The sequence below is a fragment of the Chamaea fasciata genome, unplaced genomic scaffold (genome assembly GCF_029207755.1).
Source record: "Chamaea fasciata isolate MVZ Bird 193981 ecotype frontalis unplaced genomic scaffold, bChaFas1.0.hap1 SCAF_1, whole genome shotgun sequence".
In the NCBI taxonomy this organism is placed as follows: domain Eukaryota; kingdom Metazoa; phylum Chordata; class Aves; order Passeriformes; family Sylviidae; genus Chamaea; species Chamaea fasciata.
In genome coordinates, this window is record NW_027094086.1 from 62,394,838 (window position 1) to 62,419,489 (window position 24,652).

General features: G+C 37.5%; 1 protein-coding gene across 1 annotated transcript in view; it reads right to left on the reverse strand.

The window, feature by feature from the left end:
- The window catches only part of GABBR2 (gamma-aminobutyric acid type B receptor subunit 2), a 458,172-nt gene that overhangs the window by 241,841 nt on the left and 191,679 nt on the right, over positions 1-24,652 (reverse strand). Inside the window, exon 4 of the mRNA XM_066184941.1 lies at positions 604-705. Within this exon, the coding sequence (XP_066041038.1) occupies positions 604-705 (102 nt within the window). The remainder of the gene's footprint in view (positions 1-603; positions 706-24,652) is intronic.

The following is a 24,652-nucleotide window of genomic DNA, read 5'->3' on the forward strand; positions in this document are numbered from 1 at the left end:
CTGCTGTTCAATCATTTTTTTCATGTTCCTGTGCAGTTTAAGATTCATATCTCCTGTGTCTAGTTTATTGCTGGTTGTGCTGCCTGGTAATGCTAAAATATTGTTTTAATTTTATGAGCTGCCAGACATCTAATAAATCATTATAATAAGAGAAGGATGGGAAATTATTCTGCTACCAAATTTATTTTTCATTCCTTTTTCCTTGTGATTCATTTCAAATCATGCAGATGATGTTAGCAAAGAATTCAATTTAAAATGTGTAATGAAGCTAATGGAAAGAGGCTTAAAAGGATTCTCGTTCCAAACCTCAAGAATTTTCACATGTATATCACTATGACTGGGGCTTTAAGTGCAAACATTAAGCCAGCAACAACTTTCTTTATTTAGTATCACTACTGGGAACTATTAAAAATATTTACTGTACACATAGACCTTCATTAACTTAAGAAGGACTAGGCCTTCAAAATGCCATTTTTTTGATACTATTATGCAATGGAATGTAGTAATACATCATTCTAATACAAATTTTGTTTCCTTACTCCTCTTCATAGAAAAAATCCAAAAACCACCCCTTTCTTTTTTTCATCAAACAGCAACACATACCTTAAGCTTCTTTACACTTGTGCAGGGATCATTGGAAAAACTCTCAGTGTCTGAAATCTCGATGTCTTCGCCATAGAGGACGCCAGTCAGATCATTCCTCACCTGTCACATGTTGAGAAAAAAGCAAACTAGTGAACCAAGAGCCAGTGAGAAGGAAGCAGATGGACTGTATTTATATCTGTAATGACAAGCAGTGATCTTGACGATGATATATGCACCCACATAGTTTTTTCCATTTCACCTAAAATGTGATCAAGGCACTATTTAAGACCACACTCTGCTACCAACGGCAGTACCATGTAAAGGACTTTACTACGTGTGGTCAAAAAAGTTCACACGTGTCATGTGTGGCTCCCACTTTGTGTCATGGAGATGGACAATTCTTCTGTATTTCCAGGGCTGTTAGGACCAAGAACTTTGTTGTAGCCAAAGTGATGTATGAGACAGTATCAAGGGAAAAGGCTTATCAAGAAAACTTCTAAACATTCTCAAGTACTTATTTCAGCTGGTCCTGCCATGAATCAGCAGAGCTTAGCTTACATCACTAAGGGTCTGATAAAGCCTCATTAACTCCTCGGTGGCCTACCCCTCTCTTAGATCACTCATCACACCATGGGGCAGCAAGAGGAATAGTTGGCTTGAAGGTGACACATGCAACCAGGCACTACCAGATTTTTTCACCTGTTTGATAGAGGCAAGACTGTCCTCTCTGAGATGTCTAACAGCACAAAAAAGACAGATAACATACAAAGCAGTCTGGCTTTCTGATTTAGGGTTTTTCCCATATAACTACTTCAAGGTTTTCTGTCTTAATCACTGCTGGTTTTCCTCCAGCCACGTGACTGCAAAACCAGTTTCACATTAGTATTCCTAATAGATAAGCAAAATAATTTTAGTCTGCAACATGATTACAGAATGAAATGAAGAGAGTGGCACACCAATTTTAAGTTAATAGAATTATGAGCACATCAATTGCAGTGATTGTCTTTTTAGTTTGTTTGTAGTAATAGAAATAGGAGAAGCAAATCATTGTAAAACAGGTATCCACATGCAAACAGAAAATAGAGGATGGAAGATATGTGATATTAAACCGGAGAATTTAGAAGCCTGTGTGACATATGCAGATACTTTCTGATGATATGGGTCATTTTCTAACAGTCATCACTACACCAGCTGCCTTAATTACTTCTTTCATGGCCTCTATGTCATCTTATCCCCTTTCGTCATGCTTTAAAATTACTAAGACATATTTTTTTTACTTTATAACCTTTGACAATGATTAAAACAAATGGACATATAAGTAACTTTTTATTAAAAATTGTTTTATCTCAGAGAAGCAAGTCAGAATGGTCAGCTTGCCAAGATTTGAGTTACATCCTTTATCCTTCTGTGATGTTACAGTTTTTAAACTCATTCATTTGTGAAAATGTGTCCACAAAAACTGATCAGTAGTTACTTCCTTTTCTGCTTCTATACTAGTAAAACTGAATTATTGCTATTTTAGTTCCAGCAATGCCATTAACTGCTCCTTACAAGAGAGGTCTTTCTCAAAACAAAGAAAAATTGTTTTTGTAAAACAAACCATCAGTGATAACAAAAGAAAGCAAACCTCTGTTGATCATAGTTTAGCCAACGTCCAAAATCCTCCTATCTAGTGTAAGAGAACACTAGAACTATCATTTGCTACTGACAAAAAGTATCATTTTCCTTACTTAATATCAATGTATTTTCCAAAGGAATACAACTTGTCATATGCTTCTACCCAATACTGTCCTACTTTCTTCAGTATGACAAGAGTTTTTTCATTTCAGATTTGCTTTTTTGGTATTTTCTGACCAATTCTACTCAGTCTTTTAATCAAAGAAAAACTAGATTAATATTACTCAGCTAAACTGAGCAGAAAACAGCTGATTTACCAAATACCGTCTAGTCAAATTAGACCATTAAACATAAGAACAATGTCAAAAAACACTTAATAGTTATTATTAATACATATGGACAGGCTTCAGTGGTGGGCACAAGGCTGATGATTATAAAAATTATACTTCAGACTGTCTACTGACTTGTTGGGATTCCATCCTTTCAGAACTTTGCACTTGAGGAATTAAACTCTGTATGTTTGAGTTTTTTTCTGAGCAGCCCTTATTTAAATTCAGCCACTGAGAAATTTCTTTGACGTCTCCCCTGGCTCATCTGCTAGAAGCAAAGTATCTGTGGCTTTCAGAGCTCCTAGACTTTTCATTTATCTACTGATTAATCTCCCAAAAGACACACCTTACTAGATTATGTGCCAAAGAAGCTGAAAATCTTTTCCCTGGACTGCTGGAAGCAGATATTTGCTGTTTTCCAGATGCATCTGTTGTGGAGATTTTGCCAAAAGTGTTTCTTTTGCATTATCCCAACAAGATATAAGCAGCTTTGTAAGAATTTACAAGGTTTTTCTAAAAGACAATGTTTTCCTTTCAATGCTCTGACCTATGTCTTACATGTCATCCTGTGTCCCTGGTCTGGGAGCATTTTTACTATATTTTCCAATTTTTGCTTCCTATTTCCATACTTTTTTTCCTCCAACGACCTCAGGTTCTTCGCTTCCTTTATAAATACTCTACATATATCATGAAACGGAAACTTGGTGTTCTCTTTCTACAGAGGTTCTTCACTTCTTTCAGAAATATTTAACTACAAAATCTAACGATTTGGATTTAGGTCCAAAGTCAGAATTTGCAAAGCCTCACCTCCAGCTCTAGAGCTGCCAATCCTGATGCAAACATTCCTATTTTGGATGAAATCTGTGAAACTGAGAATACAAAATGCTGCATGTTTTGTTTCAGCAGATGCTTGCAGTCTTGGAAAGCGTATCACCAGCAGTTTTAGTACAAGCAGTTTTAGAGCTCAGCAGCAATCGTTTCATTCCACCAACTCCAAGTAAAGAGAACTGTAAACTACTGTGCTTCTGGTTTTTGTTGTGTAAATAGGATCATTTTAACTTTCAGAAACTGCTGTAGAAAGTGGTAACAAAACTGCATTAAGTTTTTATGGGGATCCACAGCTGCTAAGGAAATTTTGCACCAACTATAACACAAAAGCAGTGTAATTCCACAGGGTTTTAGACCCTTTTTAAGAATTTAATGAAGTCTGTAGCTCTATGTCTGTTTATATCAACTTTATGTACTTTAAAGACAGCAATATTTCATTTTCCCAAAACAGGAACTACCAGCCTTGATCATCAATAAATGTAAAGATTTTCACAAACTAGTGAAAGACACTTTTGCACTGTTCTGCCTACAAAGCTAGATGAAATCAGTATTTCACCATAGTACATACTTAATCTGTGTGGTCAACTGCAAAAATTACTGGGGTGCAAATATATTTACTCAGGAGCAAGTTCCAAAAAATGAAGAGTTTTTAAGGAAGGCTTTTGCAGGAAGAAAAAGATGGCCCTTTTGCTTTAGACAAAAGAGAAGATGGGATGCAAGAGAATTGATTTTTCTCTCTCATTCTGCCAGAACTGCTCTTTTATTCAACTCCTATGAAATAAAGTTTTAAGTTTGCTACCAAGTCAGGCTGTACATTTTTCTTGTGAACTGGATGGCAGCAATACTTGCCTACCTCATAGCTCTTGTATCAAATTAAGTGATGTTTGAGAGGTGAACAACAAAGTCCCTCACCCTGCACCTGTGAAAGAAGAAATACAGGGATTTTGAGGAGTAAAGAACTTGCAGTGCAAAGAAAGAAATTTTAATTTCTCTAATCTCTAGCAAATTGAGAGTAGGTAAAAGAAATAAGTGGGCTGTAAAAAAAAATGGTGAGTCTAGACGAGATAAAACTGTAACATATTTTTGTAGTCTGTACAAGGAAGTGCATGTAGCCCGAAGAGAAGAAAGAAAATGTTGGGGAGGAGTGTGGTCTGGCTCCCTAAGGAAGAGGGGCACAAGTGCACAGCCCCCAAAACAGGGACCTCACCAGCCAGCAACCCAGCAAGGGGAACAGGACAGGCTTGGAGAGAACAGACAGTTTCAGCCACGAGGTGACACCTCCATACAATTTCATGGTAAAAAGGCAGGTTCAGTATAAAGCTGGGAAGTCGATTCACAAGTCTGGAACATGATCAGGTCTGGTAAAACAAGCGGGTCAGAGAGAACCCATGATTGCTGGGCAGGTCCATACCAAAATGACAGGACTGGGGAGAAGCCTAAAGAGTCCCTGCCAGGCATAGCTGTGATGGAGAAAATGAGAAACCAGCACTCCACAGCATCACAAGGGCATGGACTGATGGCACTGAGTTGAGCTGAAATGGAGTCAGGGATGAGGAAAGAGGGGAGGGGGTGGTGCAGCCCTGGAGGGCTACTCAGCGGCAGAAAGGGAGTTGGTGCTCTCAGAGCCCCGACACTGAATTTTGGTTGTTTTTTACTTCCTACATAAAGTCTGTATGATGATTCTCTGCATACAATACATAAATGACCCTGTCCCTAACAAGGATAAAGAATTTGCACACATAGTGATTTTATTTTAGGTGAGAGGAGATTGCTCAATTCCGTGAGATTATGAGTGAAAGCATCTTGTGACCAGTAGTAAATAGTTAGCATCCATTTGATCACAGTATTTCATTTTTTTGCCAGCCAATTTTATCTGTCTTTTTCTTGAGGAAAATAGTAAAGAAAGGTGATATTCCTGATGACCTGTCAATCAAGTGATGAATGTTTGGATTTAGGGGTCTCCACTGAACGTTTCAAACTAGGTTTCAAATTATACGTTTAAAGGCACGGTTCACTCAGTTAATCCTAACTCTGCCAGTTACAAAATGAATTTAATAATTTTTAGATTAATCATACTACTTTGCTTTTAACAGATATTTCCAATGACCTTTTGGTTCACTAAAGCTGCATGTAAGTACAGCAAGCTAAATCCTTGTCGTTCAGGGCAGTCTAATCCCACCAGATGTTGATCATAAGAGATGTCTAACAAATGAGAACTGGTCAGACCAGATGGATTACACAGTCAGATATTTTACTAAGATTTCCTGTTGTCCAGAATATACAGTGCACTTTAAAATGTTATACCACAGGAGTTTCAGTACAGACATATAAATATATGTGTACAAAACAAATGCTTGAATGATAAGAAAAAAAAAATTCCTCATTACATGGACAAAATGTAAATTGTGAATAATTGCACAGGACAGATTAAAATTTTTGGGATTAGTAAAGATAGAGATCTCACTATATACGATGCGTTACAAGCAAATATAATTATCCCTATTTCCATTCCAATGGAACACATTACTCACATTTAGAGGCCTTGAAACATTAAGTGAAAACTTACATCCAAGAAATACTAAATGCAGAGCTACACTTTCATGGATACACATCATTCGGGACTACAAAAATGAAACACGCAGTAGAACCTTCTTTGAAGCAGAGAGACAACGCAAAAATAAAAGATGAAGCAAAAATACACCAAGAGGAAAGAGTAAAATATTATTTTGGCTAATAGGAAAGAGTTTCATTTAGAGGAAAACTAAAAAACTAAATATGTTTTATTGTGTAAAGGAGAAATGAAATCAGAACTGCCTTAGATTTCCTTTTCTGTTAAAAAGAAATCAGAACTTTTTTAAAAGTACCATGTTTATGGTTTTCATTGTGACAGGAAGGGAAGAAGGAACCCCATAATATTGGATTTTTACTTGGGTAAACTGCCACAGTATGGGCTTTCACAAAAATATTACTTTTTTCATTGAAGTAGGATGTTAGTAGCTGGGCCTAACCTGAAAAATAATGCAATCAATATTAGTCTCCCTTACAAGAAACACCCACATATTTCAGACTGAATCTTTCAGACTACAGTAATAATAACACTGCTCATGATATTTTTGTTGTATTTGTATTATAGCTACATATTCCACTTAAAAATGTCAATTATCCTCCTTTCTGCCTGGAATGGCAGTATGTGAATATGGTTTCACATAAAATCTACATATGTGTGACTATCAAACAGATCATACCAATTTAAAAATAAACCTCTATGAAGTCACCTACAAAATGCTCTAATTTCCTCCCAAACTCTCTAAAGGAAGAAAGAAATTTCCTTATTTTGCCTTTCTTGTATTTTTAATCACAGAAATTAAACATAATCAGGAACTCTGATGTTAAACCTACCAATTGTGTGTAAAAAGAATTGATAGGCAGGCAGGGTTCTTGTGGCAGAGGAGAAATTAATAAGGGGGCAGGTCAAGTTAGAAGGTGATTTCTCTCCAATAGAGATGAAATCAATTAAGCTTATCAAGAGGTGGATCAGTTGCTATGAGGTATTTGAAGAAACCAACATATTACAGTGAAATAAAAATTTAGCTAGGAAAAAACCCCAGGGACCTGCACTATAACAAAGTATGAAAAGGTTAAGTTCCACTTAATCTACATGCATATTAAGAACATGCACATAATGTTCAGCAGGACTTCAAGCAGTCTGAAAAAAACAGCTGTCTTCACTAAGACTGGACACTAAGAGAAGTTAAAACACAACTCAGTAGTACAGAGATAAAGGAAAGGAATGGCACATTCCTTACAGGAAGAAAATACATAATGCATTGCCAAGCCAGAAAGGATCTCTAAGATAGTAGGCAAGGATTGAAAGTAATGATATATTGTCTAAGAAATAATATCTGTTCACCTGAGGAGTTAAGGAGCACCAATGAACAAAACTGAAAAAGAAAATACACAAAAAATATATTTCTGATTCCTTTACTGTGAGATAGCATCTACAGACCTGAGCATAATGTGATTTCTGATGGCTTCCAGGGAAATAGGGCAACCATCCTTCTACAAGTTTATCAGACGTGACTCATAGAGAATGCAGAACAAAGTTAAAGGGTCTGGAAGTTGTAATATTATACAACAGTAATTTTCATGTCAGGTACCATGAAAGTAAATAGGGGCCCTATTGAGAATAGATTATTTAATAATTCATAAACCAATGCCAGAAGTGCAAGTAATTTAGGGAGAATTTAGAAATGCTTGTTTATCACAGCAAGGGAATGCAATAGGACTACTGAAGTTGGTGCAAGCATTCAAGTAACTGGGAGTGCTGAAATACTCCATATTTTATCTTGGAGGGAATGTGGAGGCAGACAAGTAAAGGCGCTCTATATTATTATATGTGAAGTGCAATCAGGACATCAAATGATAAATATAGAATACACCTGCATCTTTTTCTGGTAAATTAAATTTCACAGGGTTTAAATATGAGTTTAGAGAAAAAAATACTTAAAGAAATTTTAGAAAAAATTAAAATAAATTAAAACCCCCTAGAATACATAGTAAGGTTGCTTTACATTGGTGAATTTAGTCTAGCCTAGGAAATAAGAATAGAAAAAGATGGAAAGTCTCATGGTACCACAGAAATAAAAAATAAATCACAGCTTAGAAAAAGATAAATAATTTCTTTTGAAGGACACACTGTAGTACCACCATCAAACCCACTTCTGTAATAGTCCACATGTAGCAAAGACTGTTCAACTACTGAACCAAAAATTAGGGACTCAAAATCTGACTATATTATTAGAGGTGGACAATGTATAGTAGATATTAATTCTTACATACATGCACATTTCAAATACTTTTATTATACTCAGGAAGAGCCCATTTATTAAAACAATTCTGAACAGAATTCATTGAGAGGGATAATTCAAACAAACATGAATGATAATTAAATATTGCTTAAGAAAATGTTATCACTGCTAAAAGAGCTTTGATTTATAATTACATAAGGAAGCATCTTTATGTAAAATTCACCTTGATTAGGTAGAATGAAAGCAACCTACCATTTATACATTTGAAGTCTCTTAATCCATGATGGATAAAATATTTCTTTATTCCAACACTAACTAGGAAAGGTGTTGCACGTATATTGCTGAAGTTAAGATAAATGAGCATTTCTAAGGAATGAGTCATCTCACCAACAAATAGATGTCAAAAACAGGTGAGATGAATTGCACCCTGGAAGAACCTCTCTCCTTTCTCCATCAACTATAAACGGAGCTCAGATGACTCAGATAAAGACAGCTGAACTCTAGCTGAATTCCAGGCCTCAAAATCTAACCCTGTCTCAAAATGGTCTTCCAGTAGCACTGCCATCCTCTAAAACTTAGAAACCCCAAAGATCCCTTACCTTAATAAAAGGTTCTTAGGACAAGGTCAGAGGAGCGAGCTGCCCTCCTGCATCCCTTCTCAATCTGTCCATCCAGTGGCTGAGGGAGAACACACAGGGCCTTATTCCACTTCTTGGCTGGTAGAGAAGGTTTGTTCAAACCATGGGTTTGAGAAAAACTTTTAAGTCCTTATGTATTGGGAATTCTTTTCTCTCAGAAAACCTGGATCAAGTTTGAAGTCTTGCCATGCACTCAGTCACTGTATCAAAGCTACAGCTCCTCACTAATGGTTTAATTGCATCAGACTCAGGGGGCTATGCCAATATTTATGAAAACCTCTGCATCCAGGAGTAAGTCTTGTTATCAACTGAAAACTATGAATACAAGCCTCAGTCGGAAACTGAAAAAGGAAGAAACATTTACATAATATAGAAACTGGATGACATTTTGATGAAAGGGACATTATAGAACCTGTGAGGATAGAGGTCACAAGGAATTATTACATTATTTCAAAAGTCCTCCAAAATAGCAATCCATATTCTTCAGACTTCCTAAATGTGGAAAGGTCAGCAACATTAAGTTAAGATTTAATTCTGTTCTATGTCTGAAGTATGGGAATACTTGCCCTGCCGGCAACACAGTGGGGTATTTGGGCTATAGGCTTTTTAGGAGTACAGGGAGAGGTTTGCTTAAAATTTGAGAACAGTTTAATAAAGCTTTTCATTAACTTATTTTCCACTGCTCCAAACATCTTTGTTTAGATCAACTTTGTAAAAAAACTCTGCAGTTTAAACATTATATGTACCTCTTTCTTCTTTTAGATGAAAAGCAGAAAACAGAAAAGCATTTCAGGGATCCAAGGTTGTCACATTACAATGAAAATGCTATTATAAATCTACAAGAAAATTTTACTGTATGAACCATGCTTTAGCCCCATGTTCCTTCTTTCTGGAAAAATACATGAGAAGTTACCTTCTGTCTCTTCAGACTCAGAAAAGTTCTGCTACATTAGAGAACTAAACTGGATACTAACTGGAGTGATATTACTGGGCAGTGACAAGCAATAAGGAGAGTTTTAAAATAAATATTCCTCTTTCTCTCCACTGTGCATCGTTTACATTCAAAGAACTTTTTTCACTTGCACATGTATATTAAATTGAGCCATCCTTTTCAGTTTTCTTATGACTGAAATTTTGTAGCACATTGTACTAAGGACTGTAACTTTAATCCATTTGGAAACTAAAGTCAGAAGAAGATAAACATTGAAGACACATGACATTAAAGTACTGATGCATTTCTTAGTTTTATGTATTGAAGTTTCATACTACTGTTTTATTTTCAAAAATAACCCTTTAGAGTCTTAGAAGTGAAAACAATTGCCTACTTATTAATTTTTTGCTGTCTCATATGGTCATTAATATCATTCCTGTGATCACGGAGATTATTATTTGAGGAAACAATGGGTTAACAAACCCAAATGGCCACCTTCTGCATGTGCAAGTACTGCTGATCAGATTGTTCTGTCAAAATGGTTCAGCATCTGCTCTCTGTGAAGACAGCATATTAGCTTGATTCATAATTTATATTTATTTTTAATGCAGAATACCAAAATAATTTCACAAATATTTGTGGAGCACACTTTTTTAATTTTTTTTTGCCTTCTCTCTGTCTGTGGGATGCAGAAAATCATCAGGAACACAGATCAACAAAGAAGGATTGTGAATCTGGCTATAATAGTTGGCATTAAGAGTCTGCACTCACCCACTTTTACTGGAGAAACTGAGGAGTTATGAAACTATGAACAACTAAGATACTGTCAGTGTTACAGGAAAATCTTTCTCCCTGCTTTCAAGTCCACAAGCCACAAGAAGGCTGAAATTCAGTCTTAGTTGTGGCAGTCTTCACAATGGGATCACCATCCTTCCCTTTGGATCTCCTGGAAGTACTCCGTATTTCAAAAAATAGACATACTATCTCACAGGCTAGCTGAAATGCTACATAACTTAGGGGGAAAATATCACCCCCAAATACCAATCATGCTTTTATTTACAGAAATGACTTCTGTAAACTCCATCTGTAAATCCCAAATGAAGCCCAAACCTGTTAACTTAGTTGTTACTACATTCAGATCTACATATTTTACATGACTTTGTAGAGTGAGCTAAACATTCTGATAAGAATACTACCTAAGTTCAATTTTATTGTCATCTGATGTTGTGAGAAGGTTCAAATGGCCAAAGACAGCTAATATTTTTCTGTTTGGGAAATTTATTATTCAGTGCAGTAAACCTCTAACAAAGTGATTACATGCTGGACCTGTAGGAGGAAGCAGCAGTCTGGCAGGAGCAGTATGGTGGCTATGGTCATAATTGTTGTACGAAACCTTGCTGGAGTCTACCCATCAGTAAATGCTTCCTGAAGAAATGTCTTGATTTTATTTTTCTGTTTCCAAACAAACACCCCCCCCCCAAAAAAAAAACCCAAAAAACCAACAAAAAAATCAACCTCAACCCCCCCCCCCAAAAAAAAAACCCCCAAACAAACTAACTAACCAAAAAAAAAAAAAAAAAAAAAAAAAAGAAAAAAAAAGAAAAAAGAAAAAAGAAAAAAAAGAAAAAAGAAAAAAAAAAAAAAGGGGTGATCCTGGAAAATGTCAGAAATGCGTACAAAGTGGATCCCATTCAAAATTAATGGTATCTAAAATTTAGTTGCATTTAGATTATCCATGAGCTCAGGAATGAAGGATAAACTCAAAAGTAAAGCTTGAAAATTCAAAACTAATAAAAGACAAAGCATACGATTTCAACTACTTAAATGCATTTTGAAAAGGTGCCATGTATTTGACACAATAGCCAACTGTGATTTCTAGGAAGCGCACAAAGTTGACCCTGTCTCTTATATGCAGTGGCAAGCTGAAGTTCAAGGCTGCTTCAGGGAGTGTGACAGAACGTTCCTAAAAGTCTGAAACAGAAAAAATAATGGATGTTTAAATGACCCTCTCTGGCATAAGGGGAGCTACAGTAGTTCATATCACTTGGTGAGAAGAAAGTTACAGACTAAACTACTATTTCTCCTTCTAATCTTTCTGCCTTCCACTTCTTTCCCCTAAAAACTGATAATGGCACTATCATCTATTACATCTGTGATTTTCCCAAATTCATCATGAGAGACATGACTGTCCTCTGCTAAAGGCTTCGGACAGCAACCACCTCTGTTAAAAAAACCAAAAAAGTTAAAAATGGATAGAATCCATAATCACAATCCCCTTTTGAAAGCAAGGTAGTTAATAGCTCAGTTAACCCATTCCAGTTAATGTAATCCATTCATATGTGCTAAGTGAATTAAATTCAGTTTTCAATCAAAGTTAAATTCAGGTGAAGCAAGGAAAAGCACTGTTGCTATTAGAGGCTATTAGAGCATTTTCATCCTATTTTCTAGGACTACTGGATGATTAAACTTTATTTTGGAATTTGGGGATTATCCCTTGGTTCTCCAAGATTAAAGAAAATACAGTAACTACATTAATATCTCTTTTAATATTGAAGAAAACCTTGCAGCAACATTTCCTGCAATGGCGTATGACTGTTATTTCACACTTTATTTACTTCAGAATCCTCAGAAGGACACCATATGGTGGTGATAATTTACTGTACTTGAGCATCTCAGTTTTATTCACATACTTCCTCCACTGAGATTTCAATTGTTGGCTGAAGCTGTACTGCAGTTACCTATGAAAAGTCTCCAGAAAAGAGATTTTCCCGGGGCTCCTGAACATATCTTTTTGAACCCTTCCATGCCTTTGTTAATTGCTCTTTCTTTTCTTTGACAGACTTCTATGTTCTGAGGTTTCTTCCTTGCAGTCTCCTTTCCTAAAACTTCTTTAAATAATTTCTTGTATGTCTCATATCAAATCCTTTCTAAATAAGTTCTTCACATTATTTTATATTATTCCCAATGGGATTCTGAACAGGCCTTGTGCTGAATCTTGGCAGATTGTCTTAAGCAGCCTTTTCATGTTGCACCTATTTGGACTACAGCAATGTAGTCCAAAAAGCATGGTGGCATCTTTTTGTTTCATTGGCTTCACATTCTCTTTTCCTGCAGAATCCTCCAGAATCACATTAATACAAGCTGTTTGGTTTAAGAAAGTAAAGACATTTTTATCCATGACTGGGAAATCATACAAAAGAATGTAAGCAGTCTATCAATACTGTCTGAGAGGAAGTCCTTAGTTCAGTATGGAAACCAGAAGAAAAAAATCCTCTAGGTAAGAATTCCAGGTGAGAATTACTTGAAGTGCTTTATGCTGCAAATTAAGGAATCAGTGTCAATCTGTGTTGGGCCACTTGTTGGCAACTTCAAGTGGTAAAGATTATGTCTGCTTGAATGGACTGGTGGTCACTCCTTGATCCTATGTCCTAATTCTTTTTATTGTTGCTGCCCTTTTCTTTTTAACTTTAGGGATTTTGTCTGAAATTCAAAGAACAGCTGGAATCAGACTTCCGTATCTCCACAAGGCCTAGCAAAAATCTGGTATGAAGAAATGTTTGGTACCTTCAGAAGCGTATATAATGCTTTGTTTCATCCCTTTTAGGAAGGAGAGTATACATGTACCATCAGTACGGGTTACACATTTGACTTCACTGGAACTGAATAATCTCCCTCAAAATAACTTCTATCTATTTATGAGTGTTAAATAAATTCCATGCCATTTGTTATGTGTTTTGAATTGGTCTGAAGGATAATGCCCATTTAGCATTAAAAACCCCAAAGCCAAACTGTAACATTAATTGCTTGTAAAATTAATCTCCCTCCTTTAAACAAGAAAGAGACTTAGAAGTACAGGGAATAGTCCCATAGTCCACACAAGCAAACTCTGTTCTGGCAAGAAGAAGCTGTACTAGTCTGGGGGTTAGGAGAAAGACATTAATTTTGTTTAAATTATGTTCTCTTTCTTTATATAACATTTCTGCTAAAGCTCTGCAGAGATTTTTGAAGTGACATTTGTGGATGCTGCAATCTGAATAGTTCTTTAAATTTCCATCTATTTATTTATTTCAGTGCCAGAAAAAAATTGGTGAATATTATCTAGGATTATTATTATCAGGTGTTATAAGAGTATTTAGGAAACTGACCATTCATTACTGATTTGTGTGAATAAATGTTTAAACAACAACCCATTGACATGGAACCATATTTGCCGCCACATTACATGAACACATCAAAGTAAGGGAATTATCAGCTACTACTGACATTTGGGTCTAAAAATGTATATTAGAGAAAGGAGGAATGAATCCTCCCTCCTTCTCTCCCTGCCCTGATTCCTTGTTGTTACCAGATGATGTGATACTCTTAAGTATGGTCCTAAAGGAGAGGAGAAATGGAGGAAGCAACAATATCTTATAACGTGGCGCGTCTTTTAGTTTTCAATCATTTCTCCAAACTGATATATGATAGATTCTAATAGATTAAGTTTCAGCTTTATAAGGTCTTTTTATATTAGATTAACCACATCAATAGCACCCTGCAGGACTTCAGCTCAGCTCCTGCTTCTTTGCTGCAAGAGCTTGCCTATGACTGACACAGCAAAGGAATTTCACACATGATCCTGTGGTAGCTTTGCAACTCTCTGGAATACACTTTTTTTGTACCAGCTGCTCCATTAGTGGGTACACTTACACGGTTTTTCCATAAAACACGACTCTTACTATCACTGCTGAGAATGTACCTTCTGCAGCACATATTTCCTACACTGGCTCACAAAGAAGTACTTCTTTATCTGTTTTATTATTGAAATAGAACCCAAAAAATACCTGAGACACATTAGAAATATCTGTACTTTCAGATACTCCCAACATCCTACACTGCATTTTTTTAATATATGTTTCTTCAATTCTTCAGCAACTCCTCAAGTCTTCTGTGCATCTTGCAACAGTATTTGCTGACAAATGGACTTTGTCGCCCTATTGTTCTCCATGCATCAATTCAGCCATTTTCACTGGAGCAAGAAGAACAAGTATTGCCTCAATAATATGGGCCCTTTTGTATTTTCTTATTAAGTAAGAAAATTCAGAATTTTCTTTTAAACATTTATCATTATGTTTAGCTATGCAAAGTACTGGAGAGACTACCACATGACTTTACACATCACTTGAGACTTCTTTTCATCTTCTGGATGCTTCAATTTTAAATGTCTTTCTAATCTCAATGCCTTCATTTACTGTCAATAGCAAACATCTCAAGGCACAATATACCTTTAGAGCAAGCTTTACTATTAGCAACAGTAGCTATAAATCTATATTTCAAATGGTCTTGATAATTTGGGGTTTTTTTGTTTGGTTGGTTTGTTGTTTCTTTTTTTTCCTTCACTTCTTGTCAGATCTGCTTGGCTCATCGTAGTTGTTATCCATAATGTCACTGATGAAGAGCTTGTACTAGCAGAAGGAGAAACGTCAGCTCTGTCATTTCCTTCCTGTTCACTTCTACTGGCATTATCAGTATTATCTTCAGTCTGCACTTGCTCTTCAGGAATCTTTTTAAGCCCCTTGTCCATTCTGTAGTTTAGTGAAAACTAGATAATATAATCCATAAATCCACTTAACTGGGCACATGTAAACAGTAATACATGGAATAAGCTGAAAGTGAATGAATGAATGAGGATGCCACTCTCAATTCCCCAGTGTTGGGAAGTAGCCCCTCTTCCCACAAGACACTTCAGGAACCCTCTGTGACTATCTGACACATGAACTGGCTAAATGCACCTGTGTCAATTTGTATACTAAATATTAGTAAAGATTAGTTTCTTCCTTTTTTTTTAAGATTAATATATATATATATATAAATGGAAATGTGACAATTTTCTTCCTGCACCCCAGAACAGCCCTCAGTGTGCAGACACCCCTATCTGAAGACTTTAGCCCTACACTTTAGCTGAGCACAGTTCAGAGTTTGCCAACCTATATCTGGATTTCAGCATGGATTGAAGGCAATCTCTGGCCACTTACAAAAAGATGTGCACTTCAAGATATATGCCTAGTAAAAAAGACATATGCTTAAACTGCCTACAGTATTACTACAGTACCTACCCTCTTCTCCCAAATCTGAAGATAACCAATTATATCCAGTTTTTCCACTAAAAGCAATGACAAGATAGAGCTCAAACTTTAGAGGAAAACCATAAGATTGATTTGCAGTTTGGAAATAGACTGTACAGCAAGAGATTAAATGAGCTCTAAGATGGATTAAGACAGAACTGGATCTTGATGATAGTCTGTACATGACAAATTACCTACTTAAGGAGATTTTCTAACTTCAATCTCTTTAATCTAAGAGACAAAAATACAGAAAATATAGTGACTGAAAGTTAAAGATGAAATAAAACACATTTTTTAATACATATCACTAACCACTAAGACAGTGACAAAGATGGTAGTGAATTTCCCAGCTTTCTGGTGTTCCTGAGCATGAATATATGGGAAACAACATGATTATACATCCATTAATTAGGTTCTGTAGCATTTTCCCTTGCAAACCAAGAAGAACCTACATCTTGACTAGATAAAAACTTTCCTATTTTGAACTTTTCATTGGATCCAGTCTAACTCCCACCCCCTCATTTTTTTGTACTTTAGTGTCCACATTTTTGAAATTATAATAAATCCTCATAGATAATAAAAATCGCAAATTCTTTGATATTGGAAGAAGGAAGTTCTTTTTAACTGTTTAAGATCTACTGATTAAAAACACTGAAGACTTTCATTCTCTGGCAGCAACCTGAGCACAAAGGAATAACATGATGTACTGGGTCTGGCTGGAATGAAGTTAGCAACTCAGCTTTGTTCACAGCAGCCTGTGTGTTGCTGGTGACTAAAACTGCACTGATAAACCACCAAGGTTTTGGCTATTGCTAAATCATGCTTGCACATTGTTAAGGATTTCTCTCTGTCTCCTGCCCCTCAAAATCAGTAAACATGGAATAGGTAAAATACTGGGAGGGGACCCAGCCAGGAAAGCTGATCCAAACTGACCAAAAGGATATTCCCTACCATATGATGTCATAGTCAGCAACAGAACCTCAGGGAAAGATTGTTATATTATACCACACAACACTGTCTTAAGATCTGGAATGTAACAGTTTTTTTAAGGATACAAATATTTCATTGCCAAAAAGAAATTTATAGGTTGAAATTCCTGTAAAAGAGAGGGCACAATGCTTTAGTCAGAAAGCATTGCATCAAACCCATGTTATGGACACCTGCAGAATCTTAACCTTAATAAGCAAAATCCATTTTGAAAATTCCTCCTGTCTTGGACACAGGTAAAGACTTTTACTTTTTTGGTGCAGACATATTCTTAAGATCTGGGATCTCAGGTCCCATAGAGTTCAGTATTTGCTTATCAAGTAATTCTATTTAGCTTTCATTTTTTTCACAGAAAAAAGTTTGCAGCTAAGCCTAGCTACAGCTGAGATTGCTTTTCTTTCTTTGCATCGCTGACTGAAATTCAAACCTAAATACTGTGTACATCTGAAGAGACATGCATTATTTTTCCCTCCCCATCTTTCATTCTTATGTTAAATTTTACAGGAAAAAGGTCTTTCATTTGAATAATTGAAAACTAATGTGCATTCAGTTCCTGTCTACAGTTTTATTTTAAATTGGCATAGAATTTCTACCACAGATTCAAAGGATCTGGGAGCCTTGCTTAAGGTTGCTTTTCAGTAAATGTGAATCACTTACTTCGTCATGAACTACCACATGCTGCTTAATATTCATTCAGCAGAAATGATATTTCCACGAGAGAAATAAAAATTAATCAATTTGTTTTCAATTAACCATTTTTTTCTTATGCAAATATGTTACGCCTGTATTCAAATCTCAATATATTCCATATTTCAGGCTGCCTGATTACTTTCACTAAACTCTGATCAATGAGAATAGCTGTCACAACATAGCAGTGCTCTTCTATATTTTTCAGCAAGGAACTATAGACAGTGGAGGCAGGTGTCCCTTCAGCCTGCTTTATGGCTCCTGTAGTTTCTCTTGTTCCCATCACCCTGCACCCTGCGCTCTTGACCCCCCACCCATCATCTCACTCAGCTACAGATCATAATCTCCCTCCCCTTTGGTTAATGTTACACAAAATGAATCCCAAACACGGAGCAATTACAGTAAGCAACGGGAGCACTCCAGCCCTGAAGCATCAGTTATGCAGGCATGTCTGCAGTCATCTGAAAAATTGAAACTTTACATGGGTCACACCCTGTTAGTACAGTAAATATTTAAGAGGACCAATTCTGAATCTAGTCATCTGTTCTATCAAGACCATTCAGAATTAATCTTTACCTTTTCTTGAGCCAAAAATTTGCCTAAGGGCGTTGGTCAACAAAATACAGGAATCTTGCCAGAGGAAGAAAGTCTCAATTAGAGGTAAATTTTAAAAAGTATTTTATATGGAGAGAACGAAACAAGTTATGCAAACCATTTAAAGGACACAAAATTTAAGCTAAACAAGGCAGTCAAGGGAGGGGGATTTCATTAGTTTTGTACTTGTAGACCTGCACAAATGATAAGTAACTTTAAGAGAAGTGAAAAGCTCACAACAGCTTGTTTCCAGGGGAAACATTGTTGAGAACTTCTTGCTTTTTGCCTTCTCAAAGTGTCCAGTATTCATATAAACAAAAACATCCATTAAATCATTGGTGATGATATCCACTGCAGAAAACTTCATACCATGGTTTTCGTTTCATCAAGCTGGACATTTTAGGAAGTGTCCAAAAGACAAAGCAAGGCTGGTCTGAGTGAAAACCTCAGGACTGATTGCAGAAGACTGGCAAGGGTAACACAGAGAACTTGTCTGTTCCACCAGTGCAAGACCAAACACTTTTGCAATCATTAGACCTGACAGAGGCAAAACATGAGATTTTTACTAGACTGTAGGCAAATTGGTTTGCTAGTGCATCAGAACATCATACAGGCTGAAATTAAACAAATAAAGCTAAAGCTAAAATGAAGAAAATGACTGGAAAACAAGAGCTAAAGGCTACAGTGCAGTGTACCATAATCAAAAGGTAATTTCACATATTTCCCTCCTCCTCTTCTCCAGGGAATATCATTTCAATGTGATGCTGACAGCCCTGCAATCTCTGGTAGTGAGGAATATAACTTTTCAGTACAAAGAAACATATAGAGTGGGGAACTTCACATGCAACACACTGCATGAGCATGGCAATTTGGATCTACTCTAGCCTAAGAGTCTTTGAATTCCTATGAATTCTTATGTGATTATCAGGGCTGGCTAGAAAACCATATGGTGAAAATCAAGATTTATATAATTTGTTGCATTTTGAAACAGATTCCACCCTCTTATACCTTCCAGCTAATGATTTTTTGTGCCTGTATAAACAGAAGTTTTACAGTCTTAGAGAAAACGTCTTGAAAAGAGGTGGACAATTCTTGATGAAGCTGGGAAGTGATGAAAATGACTTGAAGGAAATCAAAGGCTACACTTTTCACTGAAAAAGATGATGCAGTTGGATTCTGCACTCATTCTGTATAAAATTAGTATCTCATCTTCAGAATCATTTTAGACAGATGAAGGGTATAGTAGAGCATACCTCTACTACATGCAACCTCAAGAGGCAGAAGGATCACAGAAGGGGAGTTTTCAATCAGGAGACATGACCAGATTCAGAAGAGTTCAGCACAAAGCAAGGGGGGAAAGTGGGCCAAGTAAGGTCTGTGGAAAACATTCCTGCTTCCTTCTTAGTGACTGCAAACAAGTACTTTGTTGTGTCCTTGACTGAAGGCAAGTGGAACTATGGGGGTGTATGGCTCTACATTGAATAGGATATTTGTTTTATGCAGATTCCTGCTTCTGTAGGAAGCCACGGTTTCAGCAATTACCATGAAAAGCACCACTCCTGATAACTGCAACGCCAGACCCAGAGCCCCTTGTTTCCCACGCACACACTTTGACTGATGTATTTTTCTAAATACTACTGTTTATTTACTTATTAGGAAAAGTAACTGCATCCTGGGTATGCAACTGAGATGGTTTAACAGATTACCCTAGTCTTTGACAACTGTTTGTCCTGTCTGGAAAGTTGCACTTGATCACAGAGCATTATTAAAGAAGCTTTGGTGTGCCTGTTAGGGCCTGCTGAAGCCATATATTGCATTGTCTGTCATGGTGAAATCTGCATTTCTCTTAGAAACCCCTATATAGACTGAGGATGTAAAACATGTGAGAAAAAATCTCCATATGTCTCCGCATGGCAAACAAAGGCAGCACAAAGGCACTCCTGCTCATGCCACATTACCACTAGCTGTGCATATCTAAGGAATGACTAGAACAGTCTCTGCAGAAGGAAGACCAACATCTGCTCCTTTCTTATCATCCAAACACTGCCAGCTCAATGTCCATATACAGACTGAACTTCAAAAAATGTTTTTTAAGCAACACGTTCTCTACAACACTCTAATTCTGTTCTGTACTCCTCCTCCCTTTAGTAGATGTATATTTTGCAGAATGAAGTACAGGAATTCACCACCCACCTCCCTCCCTCAGAGCAGTGCAGAGCAAATATAACCATTTCTTGTTATGCATCTGTTTAAGAGTACCTGGACATATTCCTAGTTTTCCACCTACACTGTACCCTTCTGGAATGGGTTATGTATGCTCCTATTTATTACAGTAGCAAAAGTACTTGGAGGTATTGCCAAAAAAGTTAGCAGATGTCTGCCACTCTGATGATTAGGTCCCCATCCTGGCAGTGGGCTGATGTGAATTTGAATTCATTTCAGAAGATTCAAAGAGAAGGGAAGAGAAAAGAGAATTATCACTTCCTTGGCACGTTCTTGCATGAGAAACTAAAGCAAAAATATAATCTTCAGAAATAGCTTTCTGAGAGAAAGCACTGACCTCCATTCAGCCTTCGAGGTACAGACAGTAGCACTCTGGAGTCCAGAAGTTTATTTGGGGAGGCGAATTCGGTGTGTACAGAAGTACATCCCTTTAGCTCCAGAGGAAGGCTTTAACTTCCGAGAAAAATGGCAGCATTTATAATACATAGACATCTCAGTGCTGACTCTTGGTAATCTTTACTAGTCCATTGGTCTGTGTTCTGTCATCTCTGCCTCTGATTTTGGGAATGCACCAAAAATTGATTTATCCACTATCTCATCAATTGCATCAGGAGGAAGAACAACCAAACTCCACGTGTTTTGAAGCTAGGGATAAGAAGTCTATTACAGACCTTTTACAGACCTAGCTTTATGAACCTCTTGAAAGCTCCTTCACAGCAATTGCAAAGAGCTGTGGAGAAGAAGCCAAGACAGCCACTGCAACAGTTTTAGTGAATTTAACTCCTGTTTAACATGAATGTGATTTAGCTTTTGACATTTACAGAAAGGGTTGATCTCAAGTTCTTTCTGACAGCATTGATTGCAGTCAAAGTTTAGAAATGTATATGCCAAACTCCTTATGCATTAATTCAGCCAGGTAGTACTAATACAATGCCCAAGTAGCTTGTCTGATCTAGATGAAAAAAGAGGCATTTGGCAAAATTTAAAACACCTTCAAGTGTATCTTCACTATCATAACAGTACAATTGTTATCATAAAATTTTAATTATCAGAGTCTGATTAATTCTGTATTTTCTAACAAAAAGAAAAAAAATATTTTTAGTAAGTTCTCTGTAAGGTGATGGAACACCAATTAGGCAAATCAAAAATTTTCACTTGCAGAAGGAAGTTAGAATTCTGATTGACTGGATCTAAGAAAGAACAAGAAAAGAGGTTCTTGTTAAGAATGGGATGTGTCTAAAATCCACAAGAATTTATCACTGAAAGGGACTGCCTGGTACAACTAAAGAGTTGATACACGGGTTTAAAATATCCACACATGGGAAGTTGCTTCATATGCTGTAGGCTGTAAAACATTTTACAGAACTAAAATTTAAATCTGCAATAAAATATTTAAAGCTACAGCTATAATGATCCAAAGGAAGATAGTTTAAAAGACAGTATTTGAAACCATCACCAGTGTCTTACGGTTCTGCAACAGCTGGAATCTGTTTAATTAAAATCCTGGAGTATCTAGAAAGCTTACCACATGTAAAGCCTACCACACTTCATTTCCTGATTCCTGTTAACAAGATCATACAGAACAACCCTTGTGATGATCTGTTTCTTTTTTGTAATGGGAATTTTTTTATTCCCTGTGTCATCTACAACTTTGACAAGTTTGTAAGTTGTTCTCCCTAAAGTAATGTATTAATACAATTTCAAAAATTGGTCCCAGGTCTATTCCTTTAAAAAGAAAAAGTCATTATCAACTTCTTTATCCTCAAAATACTGCTGTTTGCTGCAGTCTTCCCTCTGGCTGTGCTTCTGAACTGGCTTAGAACTCCCTGCACTCATCCGATCTTCCCTGTTCTGCCAGGTCCTGCAGGGCACTGTACCAACCAAAGTAAAATTCAGCCAAGCATTAAAATCCACTCTAATAGTTCTAAGAAATCAATTAGCTTACCATCTCTGACATAATTTTCCTTTAATAAAACTATGTTGTGATTTATTTTTCCTGCCCTCTGCCTCTCTTTTTATTATCTCCACACAGACTTTGCTTTTTGTGTGTCCCAAACAGGCATGGCAGTCTGTGCAGCAGTTGATGGTCTTTGCTTTGTGATCTTCTGGGCACAAGGTCCAGGGTAATGAGAAAACTCAGGAATCCTCTGAGAAACTCGAAGGTGCTTGCTACTGCCAGGCAAGGATGAGATGAGGAGAGCCATGCCAGCATGGCCTCAAAATGCTCTAGCAAATTCTAATGAACATGACCAGGTGCCCTTGACCCAGGGTGCTTAGAGCCCTCTTGCAGCTACCTTCTAATTACTGAGGGTCAAGAATCCTTTCAGCTGGTGCTCAGGAGAGGCCTCTGTAAGAGCCAAACCCAGAGCACAGCTCCCAGGAACAGCCAAGCACAAAAACTTGTGCAGAAGGGTGCAAAAAACAGAAGAAATGAGAGGTGGGGGAGAGAGAGAGGCACACAACTGTGTTCAAATCAGCATAAACAGTCTCAAGTGTGGTAATGACACATAGGCTGCACAACAGCAGAAAAGATGAAAGAAAGACAGACAGACTGACTAACTTCTTGGAGACACTACAGTTTCAATATCCCTGGACCCCAAGCTGCAGTGGAGACTCAGGCTGTCCATGCCAAGTCAATGATCTCTAAGGAAAACTCCTAATTCACATAAAGGCCTACAAATATGACAGATTCACTACCCTCCAGCTGTGTAGAAAATCCTGAAGATGACCGAAATGTGCTTTCAAACAAAGTATCTGGCTTGCCTAAACCTAATCTTAAATCATGCTAGACCACAAGGAAGAAATAACAAGAAATAGTAATGGGTGGCTCCTTGCTGTGGAGAACAAAGGAACTCATCTGTGGACCTGACCTACGATCTAGGGAGGTTTGCTCCTTCCTGGGTACATGGATCCAGGATAATGTTGAGTGGAAGCCAAAACTTTCCTGACATTAACCATTACTCTCTGCTATTCTTCCATATGGGCACTGCCTGGAGAGTATCAAAAATGACTTCAAGCTCTATGGGCAGTAGCCAGGGGCATAGGGGCCCATTTGGTGTTAACCTTACTCCTGCCAGTGAAGGGAAAGGCTGTGGGAAGGAGGCAGCTGGTAATACATATCCACAACTGGTTGTGGAGCTGGTTGTGAGGAAAGAGTTTTGATTTCTAAAACTATGGAACCCTGTTTAAGGGTCAACACTTGCTTGGGAGAGATGGGATCCTTCTCACTGAGGGAAAAAGTTATCATTGCCAGCAGAATGGCTGACCTGGTAAAGAGGCATTTTAAACTAAGAATGACAGAGGAGAGTGAGTTGCCAGAAGCGCTGTGAGACAGTGAAGGCCAGGGAGGGTTGATAAGCAAAGGGCCTGGAGTGACACGACCAAAAGGGATCAAAAAAATCAACAAAACAAAGCTTAAGCAGCCTAAGCAGGGTCACCTACAAAATGTAAGCAAGGATGTACCTACAAGGCACCATCATGGAGAAATCTTCCCATTGTTTTGGGAAATCATCATGTGGGGTTGCCCTCTGCAGTATCCATGCATTAATGCATGCAGCATGGAGAATAAACATGGTGACTACGTATCAGTCAGCTGCTGTGGGGCTACCATTTGATGAGGCTCACAGATAAGATGGGATGGATCGTGTAACTTGAGTGAACCAATGGGATACAGACTCCTTTGGAAGGAGGGGACGAAAATGAGGAGGTGAGGTTGCCCTTTATGAGGCAGGACAACTGGCTATATGGAGCTCTTCCTAGGGATGGATAATGAGCCAACTAAGATCTTGAGGGCAAACAGTTACTCAGCACACCAATGCAGGTGATACTGTATTGCATCAATAATCAAATGTGGTGACTGGGACAAGTGCCTGAAGACTGGAGGAAAGGAAATGTCAGGGAACTACAGGTCAGTCAACCTCACATCAGTCCTTGAGAAGGTGATGAAAGATATTGTCTACCTAGACTTCAGCAAGACTTTTGACATTGCCCCTTAAGATTCTCATAGAGTTAATGGAGTATGAGCTGGACAAATAGTGAGATAAATTGAAAACTGGCCCAAATGGCTGCACCCCATGGCATGAGGTCTACGCAGAGCCCGGAAGGTAGCAGTGTACCCCAGGGGTCAGTTGTGGCTCCAGCCCTGTTCAACATCTCCATTAAGGATTTGGATGATGGGTCAGAGGGTACCCTCAGCAAGGTTGCTGATGACATGTAACTGGGATGAGTGTCTGGTATCAAATAGGGTCATACTGCCATGGGCTGACAGGAACTTCATGCTCAACAAGAGGAAGTGCAAAGTCCTGGACTGGGGAGGAACAAC